This window comes from Poromitra crassiceps (genome assembly GCF_964638095.1).
Source record: "Poromitra crassiceps genome assembly, chromosome: 27".
Classification (NCBI taxonomy): Eukaryota; Metazoa; Chordata; class Actinopteri; order Beryciformes; family Melamphaidae; genus Poromitra; species Poromitra crassiceps.
The window spans coordinates 3,751,173-3,772,093 of NC_139650.1; the positions used below are offsets into that span (position 1 = coordinate 3,751,173).

The following is a 20,921-nucleotide window of genomic DNA, read 5'->3' on the forward strand; positions in this document are numbered from 1 at the left end:
ATTTCCACACACCAGCGTAATTTTCCTTGAATTAAACATAGCTAAAAGCTGTTGTGTGGTGGGCTGCGCACACAACAAATGTCAAAAATCGTCAGTTAAAGTTTTTTTGTACTCCCGAGGAAAACAAGGAAGCCATTGAGAATTGACGAGAAGAAAAATGTGGATGTTGCTGCCAATGAAGTAAGTTGGAGTGTTCATCTTCCGTATATACGATATTTTTGTGCAACACCCGACCATGCACGTGACATAGGAGAACGGCAGGATTGGAGGGGAGTTTGTGTTTTCCCCCGTTTTGGGCGTGGTTTCTGAATGATGACGCGCTCCGCGGTGTCTCTATAGTAGAGTATTATGGCTAAAATAGTGAATTCAGAGTCCTACCGTATAGGAGGCCATTACGGGTTTTGTGGATATCCGCTTACCTCGTACTTGTTGGGAGCTACGAAATTGAGCGTCTCGTCAGGGTCATAGAGGACAGAGAAGGCGAGCTCCAGCACCTCCTGAACACAGAAAAACAGCTTACACAACATACTCTCCACACTGACTGAATGAGAGAATAAAAAGCCAGTGTCAAATAAAATCACATTACCTTGTTTTGTTTCAGTGCACTTTTCTCTTTCATATGGGGGCAGTCCTTCCCCGTCACCACCGACTTGATATCCGATACCGGGACTGGAGGGAAAGCACAGAAGAAACAACTCCAGCTTTTATTTAAAAGGTCAGCCCGGCCAACGCCACTGATTCAATACTGTCTGATCAATACTGTATGATGTGTGCGTTATAAAGGTTGGAGCAGTTGGGTGTTTGAAACGCTGACTCACTCTTGTCACTGAGCAGCTCAAAGGGCACTTCCCCCTGGGGCGACTCGTCCAGGTCCCCGTAGTGCAACACTTTGCGATTCAGAGAGAGTCTGCAGAACCAGAACTTCTCTACAGAGGAAGAGACAGGAGACCAAACGTTCAGTCGATAAGGAGGAGTGGCAGCGCTCCTTTTAGTGACTGATGGGAAAGAGCTGGGTGAGTGAGTGGTGATACTGCTCCTTTAGTGACTGATAGGAAAGAGCTGGGTGAGTGAGTGGTGATACTGCACCTTTAGTGACTGATGGGAAAGAGCTGGGTGAGTGAGTGGTGATACTGCTCCTTTAGTGACTGATAGGAAAGAGCTGGGTGAGTGAGTGGTGATACTGCTTCTTTAGTGACTGATGGGAAAGAGCTGGGTGAGTGAGTGGTGATACTGCTCCTTTAGTGACTGATAGGAAAGAGCTGGGTGAGTGAGTGGTGATACTGCTCCTTTAGTGACTGATAGGAAAGAGCTGGGTGAGTGAGTGGTGATACTGCTTCTTTAGTGACTGATGGGAAAGAGCTGGGTGAGTGAGTGGTGATACTGCTCCTTTAGTGACTGATGGGAAAGAGCTGGGTGAGTGAGTGGTGATACTGCTCCTTTAGTGACTGATGGGAAAGAGCTGGGTGAGTGAGTGGTGATACTGCTCCTTTAGTGACTGATGGGAAAGAGCTGGGTGAGTGGTGATACTGCACCTTGCCTCCGGCGGTTCCCCAGTTTTCGGAAGCAGCTTCCCTCACACAGCCGGTTGAGACGCTGCTGTTTGATGAGCTCCAGGATCTCGGGCTGGATCCTCTCCCGCAGCTCGCTACAGCACAAACAGGAAGGGGAATAAACTCTCCCGCAGCTCGCTACAGCACAAACAGGAAGGGGAATAAACTCTCCCGCAGCTCGCTACAGCACAAACAGGAAGGGGAATAAACTCTCCCGCAGCTCGCTACAGCACAAACAGGAAGGGGAATAAACTCTCCCGCAGCTCGCTACAGCACAAACAGGAAGGGGAATAAACTCTCCCGCAGCTCGCTACAGCACAAACAGGAAGGGGAATAAACTCTCCCGCAGCTCGCTACAGCACAAACAGGAAGAGGAATAAACTCTCCCGCAGCTCGCTACAGCACAAACAGGAAGAGGAATAAACTCTCCCGCAGCTCGCTACAGCACAAACAGGAAGAGGAATAAACTCTCCCGCAGCTCGCTACAGCACAAACAGGAAGAGGAATAAACTCTCCCGCAGCTCGCTACAGCACAAACAGGAAGAGGAATAAACTCTCCCGCAGCTCGCTACAGCACAAACAGGAAGAGGAATAAACTCTCCCGCAGCTCGCTACAGCACAAACAGGAAGAGGAATAAACTCTCCCGCAGCTCGCTACAGCACAAACAGGAAGAGGAATAAACTCTCCCGCAGCTCGCTACAGCACAAACAGGAAGAGGAATAAACTCTCCCGCAGCTCGCTACAGCACAAACAGGAAGGGGAATAAACTCTCCCGCAGCTCGCTACAGCACAAACAGGAAGGGGAATAAACTCTCCCGCAGCTCGCTACAGCACAAACAGGAAGGGGAATAAACTCTCCCGCAGCTCGCTACAGCACAAACAGGAAGAGGAATAAACTCTCCCGCAGCTCGCTACAGCACAAACAGGAAGAGGAATAAACTCTCCCGCAGCTCGCTACAGCACAAACAGGAAGAGGAATAAACTCTCCCGCAGCTCGCTACAGCACAAACAGGAAGAGGAATAAACTCTCCCGCAGCTCGCTACAGCACAAACAGGAAGAGGAATAAACTCTCCCGCAGCTCGCTACAGCACAAACAGGAAGGGGAATAAACTCTCCCGCAGCTCGCTACAGCACAAACAGGAAGAGGAATAAACTCTCCCGCAGCTCGCTACAGCACAAACAGGAAGAGGAATAAACTCTCCCGCAGCTCGCTACAGCACAAACAGGAAGAGGAATAAACTCTCCCGCAGCTCGCTACAGCACAAACAGGAAGAGGAATAAACTCTCCCGCAGCTCGCTACAGCACAAACAGGAAGGGGAATAAACTCTCCCGCAGCTCTCTACAGCACAAACAGGAAGAGGAATAAACTCTCCCGCAGCTCGCTACAGCACAAACAGGAAGAGGAATAAACTCTCCCGCAGCTCGCTACAGCACAAACAGGAAGAGGAATAAACTCTCCCGCAGCTCGCTACAGCACAAACAGGAAGAGGAATAAACTCTCCCGCAGCTCGCTACAGCACAAACAGGAAGAGGAATAAACTCTCCCGCAGCTCGCTACAGCACAAACAGGAAGAGGAATAAACTCTCCCGCAGCTCGCTACAGCACAAACAGGAAGAGGAATAAACTCTCCTGCAGCTCGCTACAGCACAAACAGGAAGGGGAATAAACTCTCCCGCAGCTCGCTACAGCACAAACAGGAAGGGGAATAAACTCTGCCGCAGCTCGCTACAGCACAAACAGGAAGAGGAATAAACTCTCCCGCAGCTCGCTACAGCACAAACAGGAAGAGGAATAAACTCTCCCGCAGCTCGCTACAGCACAAACAGGAAGGGGAATAAACTCTCCCGCAGCTCGCTACAGCACAAACAGGAAGGGGAATAAACTCTCCCGCAGCTCACTACAGCACAAACAGGAAGAGGAATAAACTCTCCCGCAGCTCGCTACAGCACAAACAGGAAGAGGAATAAACTCTCCCGCAGCTCGCTACAGCACAAACAGGAAGAGGAATAAACTCTCCCGCAGCTCGCTACAGCACAAACAGGAAGGGGAATAAACTCTAATAAACTCTAAGAACTAATCTCTCAAGACAGACTTTCGACTTGCATTGAAAATCTGTCGGCAGGCTCCGTCAAAAGGGGTGCAACAGCGCTCGCACGCATGCTGCGCTTTACCCGATCAAAATGAAGTGAACGTGACCGCGGTGTGTAGTCAAAACTTACCATTTTCAGCGTATAGCAAGTTGCTACTTGCTATTAGCAACGAGCTAGAGTTGTTATTGTTGTTTCATAGCGACGGACGGATTTGAGAGCGACACGCAGGGAGCGGAAAATAAATGCATTAATGGGCAGAGCCGGTCGGTTGGAGCCAATGACAGAGCTTGCACGGAGAGGAAAGGGATTTTCTCTACCGCTGCCGACCGCGCCTTTCGAGTTCCTGTTGCACCACATTGAAACGGGGCTGCTTGGCACTCAGCATCAAAGGGTTGGAATTGGGGGGTTAAATCACCATGTGATTCCCGAGCGTGGCGCACGCTGCCGCTCCCCGCTCCCCCAGGGGATGGGTCAAATGCGGAGAACAAATTTCACACATTGTGTGACAATCAGTGGGACTTTACCTTTACTTTACCCCAGAGGTTAGAGAAAATTAGTTTGTTTTTTGTTTAACCGATGGGTTCCCAGATTGACTTAGAACTGGTCAACTTTCCACGCCCACTGGCCAAAAGGGGGCGTGGTAATGGCCGTGGTCGATTACAAAAAGGTGCCTAACTTCCAAATGGATTCACATAACGTCACAAACCTTCGTAGAAAGGTTGGCGGAGGTTTGCACTCTACAGAGTGCCTTCTAGTTTTAAGATGGATTGAGCATCTGTGTAAGACAAGGGGCTGAAAGGCTGAAATTCTTAGATGTACTGTATATAAGGAATACTCTGCATCAGGGCTGCACGATTAATCGCAATAAAATCTCGATCTCGATTCATACCTTGATGCAATCTCTTTCCAAAGGTTTGTAATTAAGGCTATAGCCTACTTAAAGGACGGCTTTTCCGTGGGGAATATGAATATATATTAAATCTCACGCCCCTAAGGTTTTCGAATCCGTTGAAATTTTTGAAATTGGAGCTTCACTCCCAGAGATATCAAGCATCTCTCACATTATTTCCATGTCGCTCTGACGTAAAAAACGTCAGAGCGACAATCCCCGCCTTGCGGAAGTCGTGCACCTATGAACTACAACTGTTGTGAGCCATGGTCCCGCCTCTAGAGGTCCTCCACGCCCCTTCAGAGGTCTGGAACAAAAACAAAAAGGCAGCCATCTTTTTCAACCACATAGCCTTCTGTAGCTAATATTAGCTTTCTATAGTTCCTTGCAAAGAGACCGATCTCGGGAACGGAAGCACGTACCGACACGGGACTGGCGGCATTGGAAAGCTCGTCAAATTTTACATCTAGTAGTAGGTGGGTTGAAGTAACGAAATCAACGCTGAGCAATGTACCCGTTTTTACACATTTTTACAGAAAATAGTTACATCAGATGCGCGTAACTCCTACGAAAATGCCTTAAAATGCATGAATTTTTTTTATGAAGACATCTCCCGACATATATACTTCGGTTTAAATTTGGTGCAATTTGGAGGCAATTTTATTTTCGATTTTTTTCTTCTTCTCTATATGTTTTATTGTCGAAGCCTTCTTCTTCTTCTTCTTTGAGTTTTATGGCGGTTGGCAAACATATATGTGCATTACCGCCACCTACTGGAGTTTGATATCAGCCAAATGCCAGAGGGGTGGGCATGGAAACGAAGGCCACGCGAGCCCAGTGCATTGTGGGAAATGTAGTATTTCGAGTCCCCGCACCCGCACCTCCCCACCACCACCCCCCCCCCCCCCCCACCCCACACACACAGAGTGGATTTCGGTTCATATCTCTGGGAGTGAACCTCCAATTTCAACGGATTCGAAAACCTTAGGGGCGTGAGATTTAATATATATTCATATCCCCCACGGAAAAGCCGGCCTTTAATGCTGCGCTGTGCAGTCAGTGTGCGCACAATATGGATGGCAGGATAAACCAGCTGGAAGATTGGAGAGGTTTAATACTGTTAATTCAATTTAAATTTCATTGGAATTTAGTCTATGCATGTGTGTGTACTCTGTGTGAAGCCCATTTGACCGACTGATGTGACAGTCCCATTACAGTCATTAAAATATTTTGTTTTTATTTCTGTCTGTATCAAGCAAAAAGAGCGCAGTAAAATATATTTGTATTAACAATAGTTTTGCTTAAGAATCGTGATCTCAATTCTAAGCAAGACAATCGAGATTCTCATTTTATCCAGAATTGAGCAGCCCTACTCTGCATTATGTCAAAACTACACTGATGCGTATGAAACTCTACAGATGACAATAGAGGAGCAGGTTTACATTGTAACAACAGCTAAAGACGCACAGTAGAACGGCAGGAAGTTTAGACAGACTGACATGATCGGTGGAGACTGGAAGTCGTCCTGGCTCAGTCTTTCTGACTGGCGCAGACGCAGAATCTCTGAGTAGCTGAGGCCACGCAGTTTACTCTTCAGCTGGTCCAGAGACGAAGGCTTCATGGCCAGAGCCCTGGTGATCTGCTCACGGACCACTTGCATCACCTGTTCTCATGCACGCACGCACGCGCACGCACGCACGCACGCACACACACACACACACACACACACACACACACACACACACACACACACACACACACACACACACACACACACACACACACACAGACACACGAGTCAACTAATAATTGTGATAACTTATACAAAATCCACCCCACCCTCCCCAAAAAACATCTAACATTCCCCTGCATTTGCTGTGAAAATATGTTAAAGTTAAGGTTTTAGATACTTTAGATTTGATTTTTTTTTTAATATATATATATAAATAGGCCTGTAATAACTAGGGATCTGGGATCTAAGTCTCTTGGATGGGTGGAACAAATGCAACATCTGGATGGGAAGGGGCCACATAGGCATTATTATGCATCCCACTCGTTTTCCATACAAGACCCGCCCTACTCTGCCTCTGATTGGGTTGGATTTAAGCACGAGGAGTGCTGATTGGTTGGGTTTAGGCCCGAGCGGTGACAATTGGTTGGGGTTAGGTCGGGTAATATCAGGGTAAACCAATCAGAGGCAGAGTAGGGCGGGTCTTGTATGGAACACGATTGGGATCCATAATCACGTGCCACAGAGCTGTTGATGGCAGCTTGAATAATTCAGTGACAGCTAGGGAGACGGAAGAAAAAACACACCAGGCTTCCATGGTAACAGACAGTGATAACTAGAGACAGACAGATTATTCCCACCAGTTTTATGCTTTATACATAGAGCTACTGTTTGCTTGTGTCTATCATTACCTCCACCAAGGAGGTTATGTTTTCGGTGCCATCTGTCTGTCTGTCTGTCTGTCTGTCTGTCTGTCTGTCTGTTTGTCTGTCTGTCTGTCTGTCTGTCTGTCTGTCTGTTTGACTGTCTGTCTGTCTGTCTGTCTGTCTGTCTTTGAATCCCAATGTTTTATTTTAGAAATGTAGCAGCAGTACACAGCTAATGTGTGCTGCAGCAGAATAAAGTGGAGAAACTGTGCATGATGTAATTGATCATTTAATTAGTCAATTAAATTAACTGAAAGTTAAACAAGGATAGAAAATAAAAACATACAACAATACTAATCATTTACACAAAACAATAATAATAAACAATATTGTATGGTTGGTATAATAATACCATAACTTATTGAGATGACTTTCATGCTCTTAATTCCTTAAGGGACTTAATTTAATCATCACATCCTGGCAACTCAGGTACAGTATGAAATAATCCCAACGTCCTATTTACCACTTTGTTGTGCTATTCATTTACGTTCAATTCATAATTTCCAGATTTCCAACAGCATTTTAAGGCAGCATAGGTCGTTCCTTTGGCTCTTTAGCTATTCTCTATGGTGCACTCAAATGACATGTTGAGCCACACAATTTTAAACCAATCTCGTGCCCATTGTGGCTGTAACATGAGGTTTCCAACAATGAGGAAAAAGGGGAATATTAATCATAGTAAATGACAACCAGTGAATGTTGGGTCATTTTTATCACAATGTCCATGATTTCTATGTGAAGGCAAATTGTGACCAAATTTCAACTGGTGACAATTTAAGACAACTCAGCCCTACACAATAATTCCACGCTACACACTCTATCAATCTGAATGAGATGAGCGATATTGAAACTCTGACCTTGTTGAAGTCCTCAGCTGTGGCCCTCATCTCCTTCCAGGTTTTATTGAGCAACTGGATGCAGACACAGAAGAACTCCTCCCAAGCCCGGTCATGGGTGAAGAACATGGGGTGGTAGTCATTGCAGCCCTCGTTAGCTACAGGAATAGATTGAAATTAGAACACTTAACAGTCATTTGGATGGTTGGATGGTGGTGGGAGCCAAAGCGGTGTTAGAAGCAAACAGGATAATGTATTCTTCCTCAAGAGCCCTCGAGGTGCAGCAACAAGCACCCTCGTGCCGCACCACGCTATCTGAAGGCCTGCCATGACTTTGTTGTGCTGAAGCATTTTTAAAGTCACAAGTAAATGCATTTTCTTATAAAGACAGCTGTTTCTGAGTAACTGTTTTAAATGCTGAATAGGCAGCATTACAGTACATCTTTTGAATATTTTGAAAGCATTATTATATGATGACTAAAAATAGAACAGCAACAAAACCTACTGTTACTGCGCACCACTACTTCTACAAAAGATAATAATAATCATTCTCGTTCTAATTTTCATTATGTTCATCTCCACAAATATCCAGAATTTCTATTGTTCTTATAAATGTACTTACGCAACTCTCCGACCTGCAGTATCTCGCACAGCATGCGGGTGAGCTCGATGGCGCACCGGCCAAAGGGACATTCATGCTTATCCTCGCGGCTGCTGTTCTCCAGGACGATCTGTTGTGGGACGGCAATGCAAGTCAGCGGCATGTCGTTTGTGATCGACCTCTCAAGTTAAACATGTCTGTTCTTTGATTTGTGATCGACCTGTCAAGTTAAATGTCTGTTCTTTAGAGGGACCTTGAGGTGGAGATTGATGACGAGGACTTGTGTGATATATTTGATAATGCCAAAAGAATTTCTGTGTGCAACAGACTGTGGTCGATGCAGCTAAGAATTATACATAGATTGCAAATATCACCCAGCCTTCATCATAAAATGAATGCTAGCCTGTCTCCCCTCTGCCTTAAGTGTAAGATAGAGGTGGGAGATTACACTCACTGCATATGGTCATGTCCTAAGATAGAACGATACTGGTCAGACATAGTGCAGCAGTTGAGTGTCATCTTTGGTGTGGAGTTGGACCCAGACCCTGTCAGCCTTATTCTTGGTCTTCCCCATAAGAAACTCGTTTATAAACATCACAAACGGCTATTTAATTTATTAACTTTTGCTGCTAGAAAAAATATTCTTTTATTTTGGATTAAAGACAAACCTCCAACAAAGAGGAACTGGCACCAGATAATTATGCAGCTTATGCCTTTGGAGTTCATGACATGTATGCTACACTCAACAACCGATGTCTTTTATAAAGTGTGGGAGCCCTACCTGAAATATATCGACCCTAACCTAGCAGAGACACTGACTATTGGATACCTCAACCGAAGTGATACTGCCACCTGAGCACTGCCTTTTGCCTTGTACATCTAATTTAATTTAATTTATTTTATCGTATTATCATTCATCTGTCCATCCTTTTCTTTATTGTTGTCCACATCTATGTCTTTGTGAAGTGTTTAAGCTGCCCTGTCTCTTTGTTTTTGTTTTTTGTCTTTGTCGTTGTCCTGTCTTGTAAAATTTAAAATTGAATAAAAGTATTATTGAAAAAAAAAAAGTCTGTTCTTTGAGTGGCCCCTCAGGCCCAAACCCACCCTGATGTAGGTGTCCTGGTGGAGCTTGGCCAGGTACAGCATGTTGTCCAGAGCCAGCATCCCTGGAGGGGTCTGGGTGAAATCCATGGCTGGGTTCACATGGTTCTGCACTCGCAAACAGAAAGGACAGTCCTTAGCCAGCTAGCTCCGCCTACAGCCTGCGGTTTCTTAACATGCGTGTATTTCGGTAACACTTTATAATAGCCATCATTAATACATGGTAAATAGTCAGGTAGGTAGGTAATAGTTGATGACAGTTAATTAAACTTTAGTTCATAGTTATTTTCCTGTTAACAATAAAATTATAATTAATAATGTTTACACAGTATTTATTAACCATTTACAAAGTCTTGTAAAAAGTAGTTGCAAGTAACTGTATAATTGCCATCCAAATAATGTTTATAGATCTGAGGACAAAGGAGGACAGAGGGGGACAGATCTATAAACATTATTTGGATGGCTAATATAACGTTGCAAGTGCTGTTTATAATACTTCGTAAATGGTTAATAAATACTGTGTAATAATTATTATTAATGATCATTTCATTGTTTTGCCAACAGTAAAATAATGATTAACTAAAGTTTAATTAACCATCAATTTACCATTACAATTAACCATACAACTAATTTATTTTTCACGCATTCCCCAGAACCCAGAAGAAGAAAGTGAACTCACGGTGAAACCTAGCATCTTGTAGTCCTTGGTGTACATGGCCTTTCTCTTTTCTGTCCCACTGGGGTCATTCTCTCCATCGAAGGCGATCCTGCGCAGCTCGAAGATGATGTCCCTCTGAGTCTGGGCCACAGCAAGCCAACAGAATTATCAGCATAATAATAACAACGCTGACGTCCAATCGTCCTATTTCTTGTTTCAAAATAGCTTTAACTTGACAGAAGCATCGTTCAAAACAGTGCATTGAACAAAAAGAGTCAGCGGACAACAAAATATGAATTTCGCAAAAGCTGCATCAGTAATTTGGCGAAAAACAATCTCAGCGTCAGTGTGTGTGGAGTAGAGAATCAGCCTCTTCCAAACAGAAAAGCAGCATGAATGACTGAACTAGAGCTGCAACGATTAATCGATTAATCGATTAGTTGATCGACAGAAAATGAATCGACAACTATTTTGATAATCGATTAATCGTTTTGAGTAAAGTTTTAAGAGAAAATGTCTAAATTCTCTGATTCCAGCTTCTTAAATGTGAAATTCTCTGGTTTCTTTACTCCTGTATGACAGTAAACTGATATTATCTTTGAGTTGTGGACAAAACAAGACATTTGAGGGCATCATCTTGGGCTTTGGGAAACACTGATCGTCATTTGCTACCATTTTCTGACATTTTATAGACCAAACAACTAATCGATTAATCGAGAAAATAATCGACAGATTAATCGATTATGAAAATAATCGTTAGTTGCAGCCCTAGACTGAACCATTGACACCTCTCACGGCGCAAACACACTGGAAACGGAAAGCGGTGTCGACGCACGTCAATTCAGCTCGAGCAGGAGCCTGGCCGTTCACACCAGAAACGGTTTGTTTTGCTGCATGTCGGTCACAACTTCATGCCCGGCCGCTCGCGGCTCAAAGATGGACAAGACGCAGAAACTATGGCTGCAGGGCGGGAGCTGCCCGCGACCGTTCTAATCTGTTAATAAAGGCGCTGAGATGAAGCTGCCTGTGCTTCCAGACGCTTCGCCTCGCTTCTGTTTCCAGTGTGTTTGCACCGTCAGTGTCTAAAGGAGAGCTGTTGAAGCAAGCGCCGTGGTCCATGATTGGTGTTATTTGAAGTGCAAAATGGACCAGTAATGTTGTTACTACTCTCCTAAACAAGCATGCATGACAGAGCAATTCTAACAGTTCTGGCCCCATTCTTCATACTTAAAGTCGAGCTGAAAGCCCATTTGCACAGTATGTGACTTCCTTATCGTGGGGGCGGCTTTAGCTCAGGAGGTAGAGCGGGTCGTCCAATGACGCAAGGGTTGGCGGTTCGATCCCCGCTCCCTCCCAGCTGTTAATCGTTGTGTCCCTGGGCAAGACACTTAACCCTCCTTGCCTCGTATGATTGGTATGATTGGTATGAATGTAGACATGAATGGTATGATTGGTATGATTGGTATGAATGTAGACATGAATGATGGTGGTTCGGAGGGGCCGTTGAGCGCCAATGTGTGGCTGCCACGCTTCTGAACCACCGGTACGAATGGTGTGAACGAATAATCATCCTGTGTCAGCGCTTTGAGCCTTGGAAAGGCGCTATATAAATCCAATGATTATTATATTATTATTATTTATTATTATTATTATTATTATAATAATTATTATTATTATTATTATGTATTTCCAACGAGTGAAACAGGGTAGAGAGGCGGGTCACAGCGTGTGGAGGATTTTGATTTGACCATTGAAGAGTGGGCGTGTCTGGAATGAGTGACTGAGCGAGCGAGGCGAGGCGAGTGCCCTGCCGTAGTGCCTTGGAGCAGAGGGAGAGCGGAGACAGCAGTCCGCTAAATAGTAAATCATGTGTTTTACCCGACAAATTTGAAACCTACTGGTCACGTTTCGATACCAGTCTACGTTACAAAGACAATGTAATGTAAATACAGTGCAGTGGACTGCGTGTCCGCTGGCTGGCTCACTGCACCCAGCACCAGAGCAGAGGACCGGCTGGTGGTTCCTCACGGGCAGACAGCCGTTTATGTTACATGCTTAACATTTATGGGCTATTAACATTTATGGGCTATTAACATTTATGGGCTAGCAAAGTCTGCCCATGTAGGCAGCCATGTTGCCTGCTTGGAATTTTCTTCTAGTCATGAAGATTGATTGACAGCTGTCATGTCATGATATTATTGGTTGAAATTTGGTTCAAGTTTTATAGCACTAGCTGACGTAAGCACATTGTAGATTCCGTTATGAATGAAGACAACATGGTTGACTGATGTGCGAAAAACCAAAGAAATTTGATTTTTGTGAATTTCTTTGTACATTGTTATTAAATAGGTGCACTATATGACGAGGAATGTGATCTAAAATAGTTGAAAAGACACTTTTGATTTCAGCTCGACATTAAGTCACACTACCATCGGTGCATCTAATGAGCACAACAGGAACATTTGCCTGTAGAGAAAACCTGTGGGTTGACAAAGCTACCGGACATAAACTCTAATTATTATAGCTCTTTGTGATGAAGAGGGGAGTAAATATCAAACACGACTTTCTGTATTCAAGTTAACAATGCTGGTAGACTCCCACTTCACGTTTCACTGCATTCACATTGACATTAATTATATTGCATTTAGTAGTCTGGGAAACGGTTAACATGATTATATGGTTGAAGAGAACACGGATGGAAGGACCTGCCAAACAGAAAAAGCATTCTTTGTATTTGTACCTGGTCATTAGGATCCATTTTGGTCATCATACGTTCCTCCAGAAGGTTAAAGGTCAGTACCTGCAGCACGTACAGCTGATGTGCCATTTCTGCTTTGATTGGTCGATTGCCTCTGATAATATGCTGGAGAAGAAGAGGCGTGCGTGAGTTAAGAGCAGAGGCTATGTATAATTTATCCATGAACAGCAGACACCAAATGCAACAAATGTCAAAATAAACCACAGTTATGGCAGTCAAGTGCCCAACTTCAAAGTATGTTTCTAATACTGTAATACTAATACTGGAGTTCATGCTGGAGGTGTGTCACAGTTCTGGAGGCTAGTATATTTTTCCACTTTCTGAACCGCTTGGATAGTGGAAAATAATTCATTGGAGACACATTGCATTTTGAGGCGTTTCCTACGTTTCAATACCAACAGTCAGTTTCAGACGGCATCTGTTTATGATTTCACCAGCACATGTTGTTGTGACACACACGGCATCAATTCTAAACCCTTTGGAGCAGCTGCTCAAATCCTGTTAACAACTGGACATTTGACAGCTGTGTGCTGTAACAAACAATGGACTCTAATTGTTAAGTGCAGCTGAAATAGCCAGACATACTTTGTTCTTTGCGTTTCAGACTCGATACTCACATTGAGGATGATGGATCGCAGGTGTTTCTGAGCCAAAGTGCTTGCCATTTCCTGAGGGCAAAGAGGAAACATCGATCCAGCAGACGGGCCAGATGAGTGAAGATGTTTTACTACCGCGCCAGAGCAGTAGAGAGCACTCACTTTGTTTGACTCTGTCTCGATGAGAACTACTGAAATACAACAACACTCTGAGGGCTACATTTCATTTCACCACACCACTGTTTTGGATGACCAACTATCTGGCCCGTCACAACATGACAAGAAGGTCTGACTGAAAACTGTCCACACATGCTGCCACAAGAAGCCATGCATGCTTCCATCGGAATTCGCATGAATCGTGAAGCGGTCATGGAGTCACGGACAAAACGGCGAGAGGAGGAGGAGAAAGCGCCGTCCTGCGAGATTTCTTTCTCTAGGATAGGCCTGGGATGACCACGCCCCTAACTCATTTCATTGGTCGCCGCAACTGCTTCTTCCTGAAAACGCGCGGCAAGTAAAAAAAGATGTGGTTAAGATTGGGGTTATGGTTTTCTTTATTTAACCACGACCACCATACCCTAACCCTAACCAAAGTGTTGTACTTGCCTAACCCTAATGTTTTAAAATCAGAAAAATGCTTGTTAAAATTGCGTGTGGTTTGACCGGGAATCGAACCCCAGTCGTCAGATTGGAAGCGCCTTAAGCCCATTAAGCCACGAGCCGAAGCACGACCTCAGCTGAACTTGTCGCTAGGGATGTTAACGATAACCGGTTTGAATGATAACCGTGATAAAATTCCTTACGATAACCGTGCCGTTTCAAATTTTCATTATCGTTAAAACCGTGGTACCGTGATTACCGTGGTACCGTGATTACAGTGCATTGAAAAACATGGTAAATACTGTCCATCATCAACAAAAGTTGGCAACAGTCTCCCAGATGCAAACGTGCAGCCTTTGAGAAATGATTTCAGTGAGTCTATCAATCCTTTTTGTGTCCGAGTTTTCAATATAAAACGTCGTAAAATGATTTCTGTAAGTCTCTCAGTACTTTTGGAACATTTTCAGCATTTTTTTTTTTACTAATACCGTGATAATACGATAACCGTGATCATTTTGGTCACGATAATCGTGATGTGAAATTTTCATACCGTTACATCTCTACTTGCCGCCCCTCCCCAAACCCAATCTTAACCAAATTCTTTTTACTTGCTGCACGTTTTCAGGAAGAAGCAGTTGCGGCGACCAATCAAATGAGTTTGGGGCGTGCTCATCCCAAGCCTATCCTAGGAATACAAATCTGGCGTGGGGTGAGACGGTAAGGGGTGTGTACTCACAGTGAGCTGCTGGTCCAGCGGGTTAGTATAGTCCTCCTAGGGGGTGAGGGGTGTGGGCGTGGGTGTAACAGTAATGGGAACAAAGAGTGCACACACACATGGACCATGAGATACACACATACATACATCACAGAGCACAGCACAGCATGATACATCACATACATACATCACAGGGCACAGCACAGCATGCAACGGAGTAAGAACGCCAAACAGCTAAATGTGGTGTCCCGGTAGTGCCGTCCCTGAAAGGTCTGCGGTTGTTGGGTGAAAGCCCTGTATTGAATTGTCACTGTATGAATGTTTAGCCAATTGGCCTATTTCACATTACACCCAAAGCAGCCATTTTGTGTCTAAAATGCAGGAAGTAACACGATATAAAAACTGAACGGCATGCTGCTGATAAAAATTGTATACACTGCACTATGCTAGTGCACAGGCGAGACTGGACACTGCAGTATGCTAGTGCACAGGCGGGACTGGACACTGCAGTATGCTAGTGCACAGGCGAGACTGGACACTGCAGTATGCTAGTGCACAGGCGAGACTGGACACTGCAGTATGCTATAGGGGTGTCAAAAATAATCGATTATAAGATGCATCGTGATGCGGACGTGCACGATTCTGCATCGATTCACAAATGTCAAAAATCGATTATTAAAAAATAAATAAATAAAATAAAATCGTAGCCCTCTGAATCGTAATTTAATCGAATCGTGAGGCCAGTGAAGATTCACAGCCCTAGTATGCTAGTGCACAGGTGGGACTTGACACTGCACTATGCTAGTGCACAGGCGAGACTGGACACTGCAGTATGCTAGTGCACAGGTGGGACTGGACACTGCAGTATGCTAGTGCACAGGCGGGACTGGACACTGCAGTATGCTAGTGCACATGCGGGACTGGACACTGCACTATGCTAGTGCACAGGTGGGACTTGTCACTGCAGTATGCTAGTGCACAGGTGGGACTGGACACTGCAGTATGCTAGTGCACAGGTGGGACTGGACACTGCAGTATGCTAGTGCACAGGTGGGACTGGACACTGCAGTATGCTAGTGCACAGGTGGGACTGGACACTGCAGTATGCTAGTGCACAGGCGGGACTGGACACTGCAGTATGCTAGTGCACAGGTGGGACTGGACACTGCAGTATGCTAGTGCACAGGTGGGACTGGACACTGCAGTATGCTAGTGCACAGGTGGGACTGGACACTGCAGTATGCTAGTGCACAGGTGGGACTGGACACTGCAGTATGCTAGTGCACAGGCGGGACTGGACACTGCAGTATGCTAGTGCACAGGCGGGACTGGACACTGCAGTATGCTAGTGCACAGGTGGGACTGGACACTGCAGTATGCTAGTGCACAGGTGGGACTGGACACTGCAGTATGCTAGTGCACAGGTGGGACTGGACACTGCAGTATGCTAGTGCACAGGTGGGACTGGACACTGCAGTATGCTAGTGCACAGGTGGGACTGGACACTGCAGTATGCTAGTGCACAGGTGGGACTGGACACTGCAGTATGCTAGTGCACAGGTGGGACTGGACACTGCAGTATGCTAGTGCACAGGTGGGACTGGACACTGCAGTATGCTAGTGCACAGGTGGGACTGGACACTGCAGTATGCTAGTGCACAGGTGGGACTGGACACTGCAGTATGCTAGTGCACAATATGAGCTTTAATAGTCACTACAGAGTGGAAGCAGACAACATGGAGGTCACGACAGTCATTAGTATAATAACATGCTGTACACATTCAAACAAGTAGCCACTCCTTTACTTGTTGGACATTTGGTTGTGCTACAACAGTTTGAAATGCATTTGTTTGGGGTGCTTCATTTCATATTTGACTAACAAACAGACTAACAAAGCCAAGACAAGGCTTCTTCAATTCATCATAATGGGATTTAAGTCCATGCACCACTATACTCTCCATCATAACCACAGAATGAAACACCAATGGATGGCTTCAAGTCCAATAATTACTAATTGAATTACTAATTACTAATTGAAGAATTACTTTTCAATTGAAAAGAAAGGAGCACTTCGCCTAGAATTCAGACGCAAACATAAATCCTTAATTATTACAGCCCTGGCTTGGCCCCTGAGCAGACTCTTTGACCCTGGGAAAGGGAAACATATATCTCTTTTCATCTTCCAGTTACAGCTGGATTCAGGCTATTCTGTCATAACTGCAGCATAACAAATGTGCAAAACTTAAAGGGGTGGGCAAGTACTATTTTGAGCAATCGGATCATTACAACAATGTCAGACAGAATCCACGACATGACAGCTGGCAGACAGACGTCTATTCATGAGATTAGCATTAGTGACTAAACTATTCTGCTTACATAAGCAACCAGGGAGAGGCAGCGCTTATCTGTGCACATTTCTCATACCAACTAATATATGACTATTTTGCTTGGTCAGTCTGAAACGTATGGGTGGTGTTTTTATTGTGGATGGTCAGTCTGAAACGTATGGGTGGTGTTTTTATTGTGGATGGTCAGTCTGAAACGTATGGGTGGTGTTTTTATTGTGAATGGTCAGTCTGAAACGTATGGGTGGTGTTTTTATTGTGAATGGTCAGTCTGAAACGTATGTGTGGTGTTTTATTGTGGATGGTCAGTCTGAAACGTATGGGTGGTGTTTTTATTGTGGATGGTCAGTCTGAAACGTATGTGTGGTGTTTTATTGTGGATGGTCAGTCTGAAACGTATGGGTGGTGTTTTTATTGTGAATGGTCAGTCTGAAACGTATGTGTGGTGTTTTTATTGTGAATGGTCAGTCTGAAACGTATGGGTGGTGTTTTTATTGTGGATGGTCAGTCTGAAACGTATGGGTGGTGTTTTTATTGTGAATGGTCAGTCTGAAACGTATGTGTGGTGTTTTAATTGTGAATGGTCAGTCTGAAACGTATGGGTGGTGTTTTTATTGTGAATGGTCAGTCTGAAACGTATGGGTGGTGTTTTTATTGTGAATGGTCAGTCTGAAACGTATGTGTGGTGTTTTAATTGTGAATGGTCAGTCTGAAATGTATGTAAGGTGTGGTGTTTTATTGTGAATGGTCAGTCTGAAACGTATGGGTGGTGTTTTTATTGTGAATGGTCAGTCTGAAACGTATGGGTGGTGTTTTTATTGTGAATGGTCAGTCTGAAACGTAAGGGTGGTGTTTTTATTGTGAATGGTCAGTCTGAATTGTATGGGTGGTGTTTTTATTGTGAATGGTCAGTCTGAAACGTATGGGTGGTGTTTTTATTGTGGATGGTCAGTCTGAAACGTATGGGTGGTGTTTTTATTGTGAATGGTCAGTCTGAAACGTATGGGTGGTGTTTTTATTGTGAATGGTCAGTCTGAAACGTATGGGTGGTGTTTTTATTGTGGATGGTCAGTCTGAAACGTATGGGTGTGGTGTTTTATTGTGAATGGTCAGTCTGAAACGTATGGGTGGTGTTTTTATTGTGGATGGTCAGTCTGAAACGTATGGGTGGTGTTTTTATTGTGGATGGTCAGTCTGAAACGTATGGGTGGTGTTTTTATTGTGAATGGTCAGTCTGTAACGTATGGGTGGTGTTTTTATTGTGGATGGTCAGTCTGAAACGTATGGGTGGTGTTTTTATTGTGGATAGTCAGTCTGAAACGTATGTGTGGTGTTTTAATTGTGAATGGTCAGTCTGAAATGTATGTAAGGTGTGGTGTTTTATTGTGAATGGTCAGTCTGAAACGTATGGGTGGTGTTTTTATTGTGAATGGTCAGTCTGTAACGTATGGGTGGTGTTTTTATTGTGGATGGTCAGTCTGAAACGTATGGGTGGTGTTTTTATTGTGGATGGTCAGTCTGAAACGTATGGGTGGTGTTTTTATTGTGAATGGTCAGTCTGAAATGTAAGGGTGGTGTTTCTAGGCTGGAATGTGATGACAGGACATGATCAGTATTGCAGTTATGTCTGTCTCATTCTATTGTAGCATTGTGTGTGGTGAGAGCTGGGCACTGACCTGGCGTCTGTCCTCTGGGGCCTTCAGGAACAGAGCGTTGATGAGCGCGATGGCGTACGTCTGGATCTCCTGGTTAGACCTGAAGGCACATTACAACCAGTTAGAAGCATCTTGCCCCACTAGCCTCCATGCTGAATTTAAACTACAGGAGCTCTAGGGTTACGATTAAAAAATGTGGTTATTATATTAATTACAGTTAATCTTACTTTGGAAGTTCTGTTTTTTTTTTTGGATCACTATTACCACTACTACTTAGGGTGGGTCCATGATTTTTAGAAGCCTATCGCATTGATCAAAAACTATTTTTATACCATATTTGAAAAAGTGTAGATTCCAACTGGCCTGTTGTTTGTAATCCTGCTACACCCTCAGTCTTTACTTTAGTAATACTAAATAGAATCTCTTAAACAATGTAAGGAATGTTTTTATCCCACACTGATTTGCACTCATATTGCTAACCGTTGCTGACAGGTGACACCCCCCCAAAAACAACAACAACACACCAGTGTTGTGAAAGGGCTCGTTGGTCGTCAATAGGATAGGTTTCTAATCATCCTGGACACACCCTCTCAACATCTTTATTCTATTGCACCAATATTAATAGGTTAAGTCAAAATACTACAGTTACTTCTCCGCCCCACATCAAGGAGAGTGGGGAGCCCCTGTGCGTGTGTGTGTGCTCACACTTGCAGGTGTCCGATGAGCTGTCCCACGGTGATCTCCTGTGCCACGCGGTGGTAGAGGCTGTGGCTGTTGAGGACCATGCTCTCCAGGATGGCCAGAGAGCGCTGCAGTATGGACACGTCCACCATGGGCTGGTTCACGTAGCCGGCAATCTGAGGACAGAGCAGAGGGGGGGGGGGACAGACTTAGCGACACAGAGATGATAACCCCAAACACAGGACATAGCTTGCCTGGGTCCAGACCTTCCAATCCACTCCCTCCACCGAGTTGAGTTTTGGCTGCTTCTGGTCTGGCATCATTATCATGTGCAAATGCCTTTTTTTACGGTTTTACCAGTGATTCACCAATCAGCGCTGACGGGGACTAATGATCAGCCAATCCACACCAATAAACAACCCAATTAGGGGGGACTAAGCCGTGGTCAAGTGAGCCGAGGAGTGACGTTAAGAACAACAATGGCTGTGGCCGCCGCCTAGCCTGGGTAAACCCATCCCCCACGTGACCTGCTCTCAGACCTGCTCTCAGTCACTAGGTGACTGGGAACTGAGAGAGCAGGTCACCGTGGGGGCTGGGTTTACCTAGGCTAGCCGCCGCCTGCTATCGAGGCTGCTTCAAATGGATTAAAAGCACCAATTAATTTGGAAATCCGAATGGCACACTGCTTGGAAGGCATTTATTCAAAGTGGAGATTTTTTTTTTATAACATTCTCCCGACTGGGGTAACTAACTAACTTTAGCTTCAGGCCAATACATTGGTCTCTAGTGATTGGTTAGGGAAATTGGAATTCCCCTGGGGGAATCCCCTCATAGAAATTGCTTAAACAGAGGGTAATCTCAGACTAGAAGGTGGAAATTAGTCTAACGAGTCGATAATTCAGTCTGATATCAGGTTAGAACATGGATGCTGCTCAATGAAAACCTCCAATCTTCAGTGTCCTTCTTTCAGTAACTAAGGACACCAGCCTTGGTTTAACTTGACCATCGTCTGTCTTTCAGCTCATCCAATGAGGTTTGAACAGGTTTCAGAAACCCCAAAAAGTTGCCTCAATCCATAAAGAACCGTGTCATCCTAAACACATGGTTTTCACAGCACAGATTAGAGCACAGGAGGGACATTTTAGTTGGTATTGTGCTTCACTTTAAACCTCAAGGTGATCGCAGTGGGTGGTAGAACTGACATAATACCGGTAAAATAAAACAAAATTAACACCTCCTCAAGCGTCTGCTGCCAGACAGAGGTGTTAGGTAGAAAACAACTCATAGACTGCAACACTGAAGGGGCTCCAAATAATGCAAGGAGTTGCTAGGCAACAGCAACCCACTCATTTCACACAGGGGAGGGAAGAGGGTCAAGTAATTAGAGGAAAGTGTGTGAATAGAAA

At 44.6% G+C, this 20,921-nt stretch overlaps 1 protein-coding gene across 1 annotated transcript in view; it reads right to left on the reverse strand.

Annotated features, from left to right (window-relative positions):
- Window positions 1-20,921, reverse strand: part of elmo2 (engulfment and cell motility 2) — a 40,600-nt gene that overhangs the window by 5,242 nt on the left and 14,437 nt on the right. Inside the window, exons 8-21 of the mRNA XM_083661731.1 lie at window positions 19,540-19,691; window positions 18,856-18,934; window positions 14,856-14,891; window positions 13,541-13,591; window positions 12,906-13,028; window positions 10,187-10,306; window positions 9,511-9,615; window positions 8,428-8,536; window positions 7,827-7,963; window positions 6,033-6,196; window positions 1,533-1,645; window positions 819-926; window positions 587-669; window positions 420-497 (exon numbers count right to left, since the gene is read on the reverse strand). Of these exons, the coding sequence (XP_083517857.1) occupies window positions 420-497; window positions 587-669; window positions 819-926; window positions 1,533-1,645; window positions 6,033-6,196; window positions 7,827-7,963; window positions 8,428-8,536; window positions 9,511-9,615; window positions 10,187-10,306; window positions 12,906-13,028; window positions 13,541-13,591; window positions 14,856-14,891; window positions 18,856-18,934; window positions 19,540-19,691 (1,458 nt within the window). The remainder of the gene's footprint in view (window positions 1-419; window positions 498-586; window positions 670-818; window positions 927-1,532; window positions 1,646-6,032; window positions 6,197-7,826; window positions 7,964-8,427; window positions 8,537-9,510; window positions 9,616-10,186; window positions 10,307-12,905; window positions 13,029-13,540; window positions 13,592-14,855; window positions 14,892-18,855; window positions 18,935-19,539; window positions 19,692-20,921) is intronic.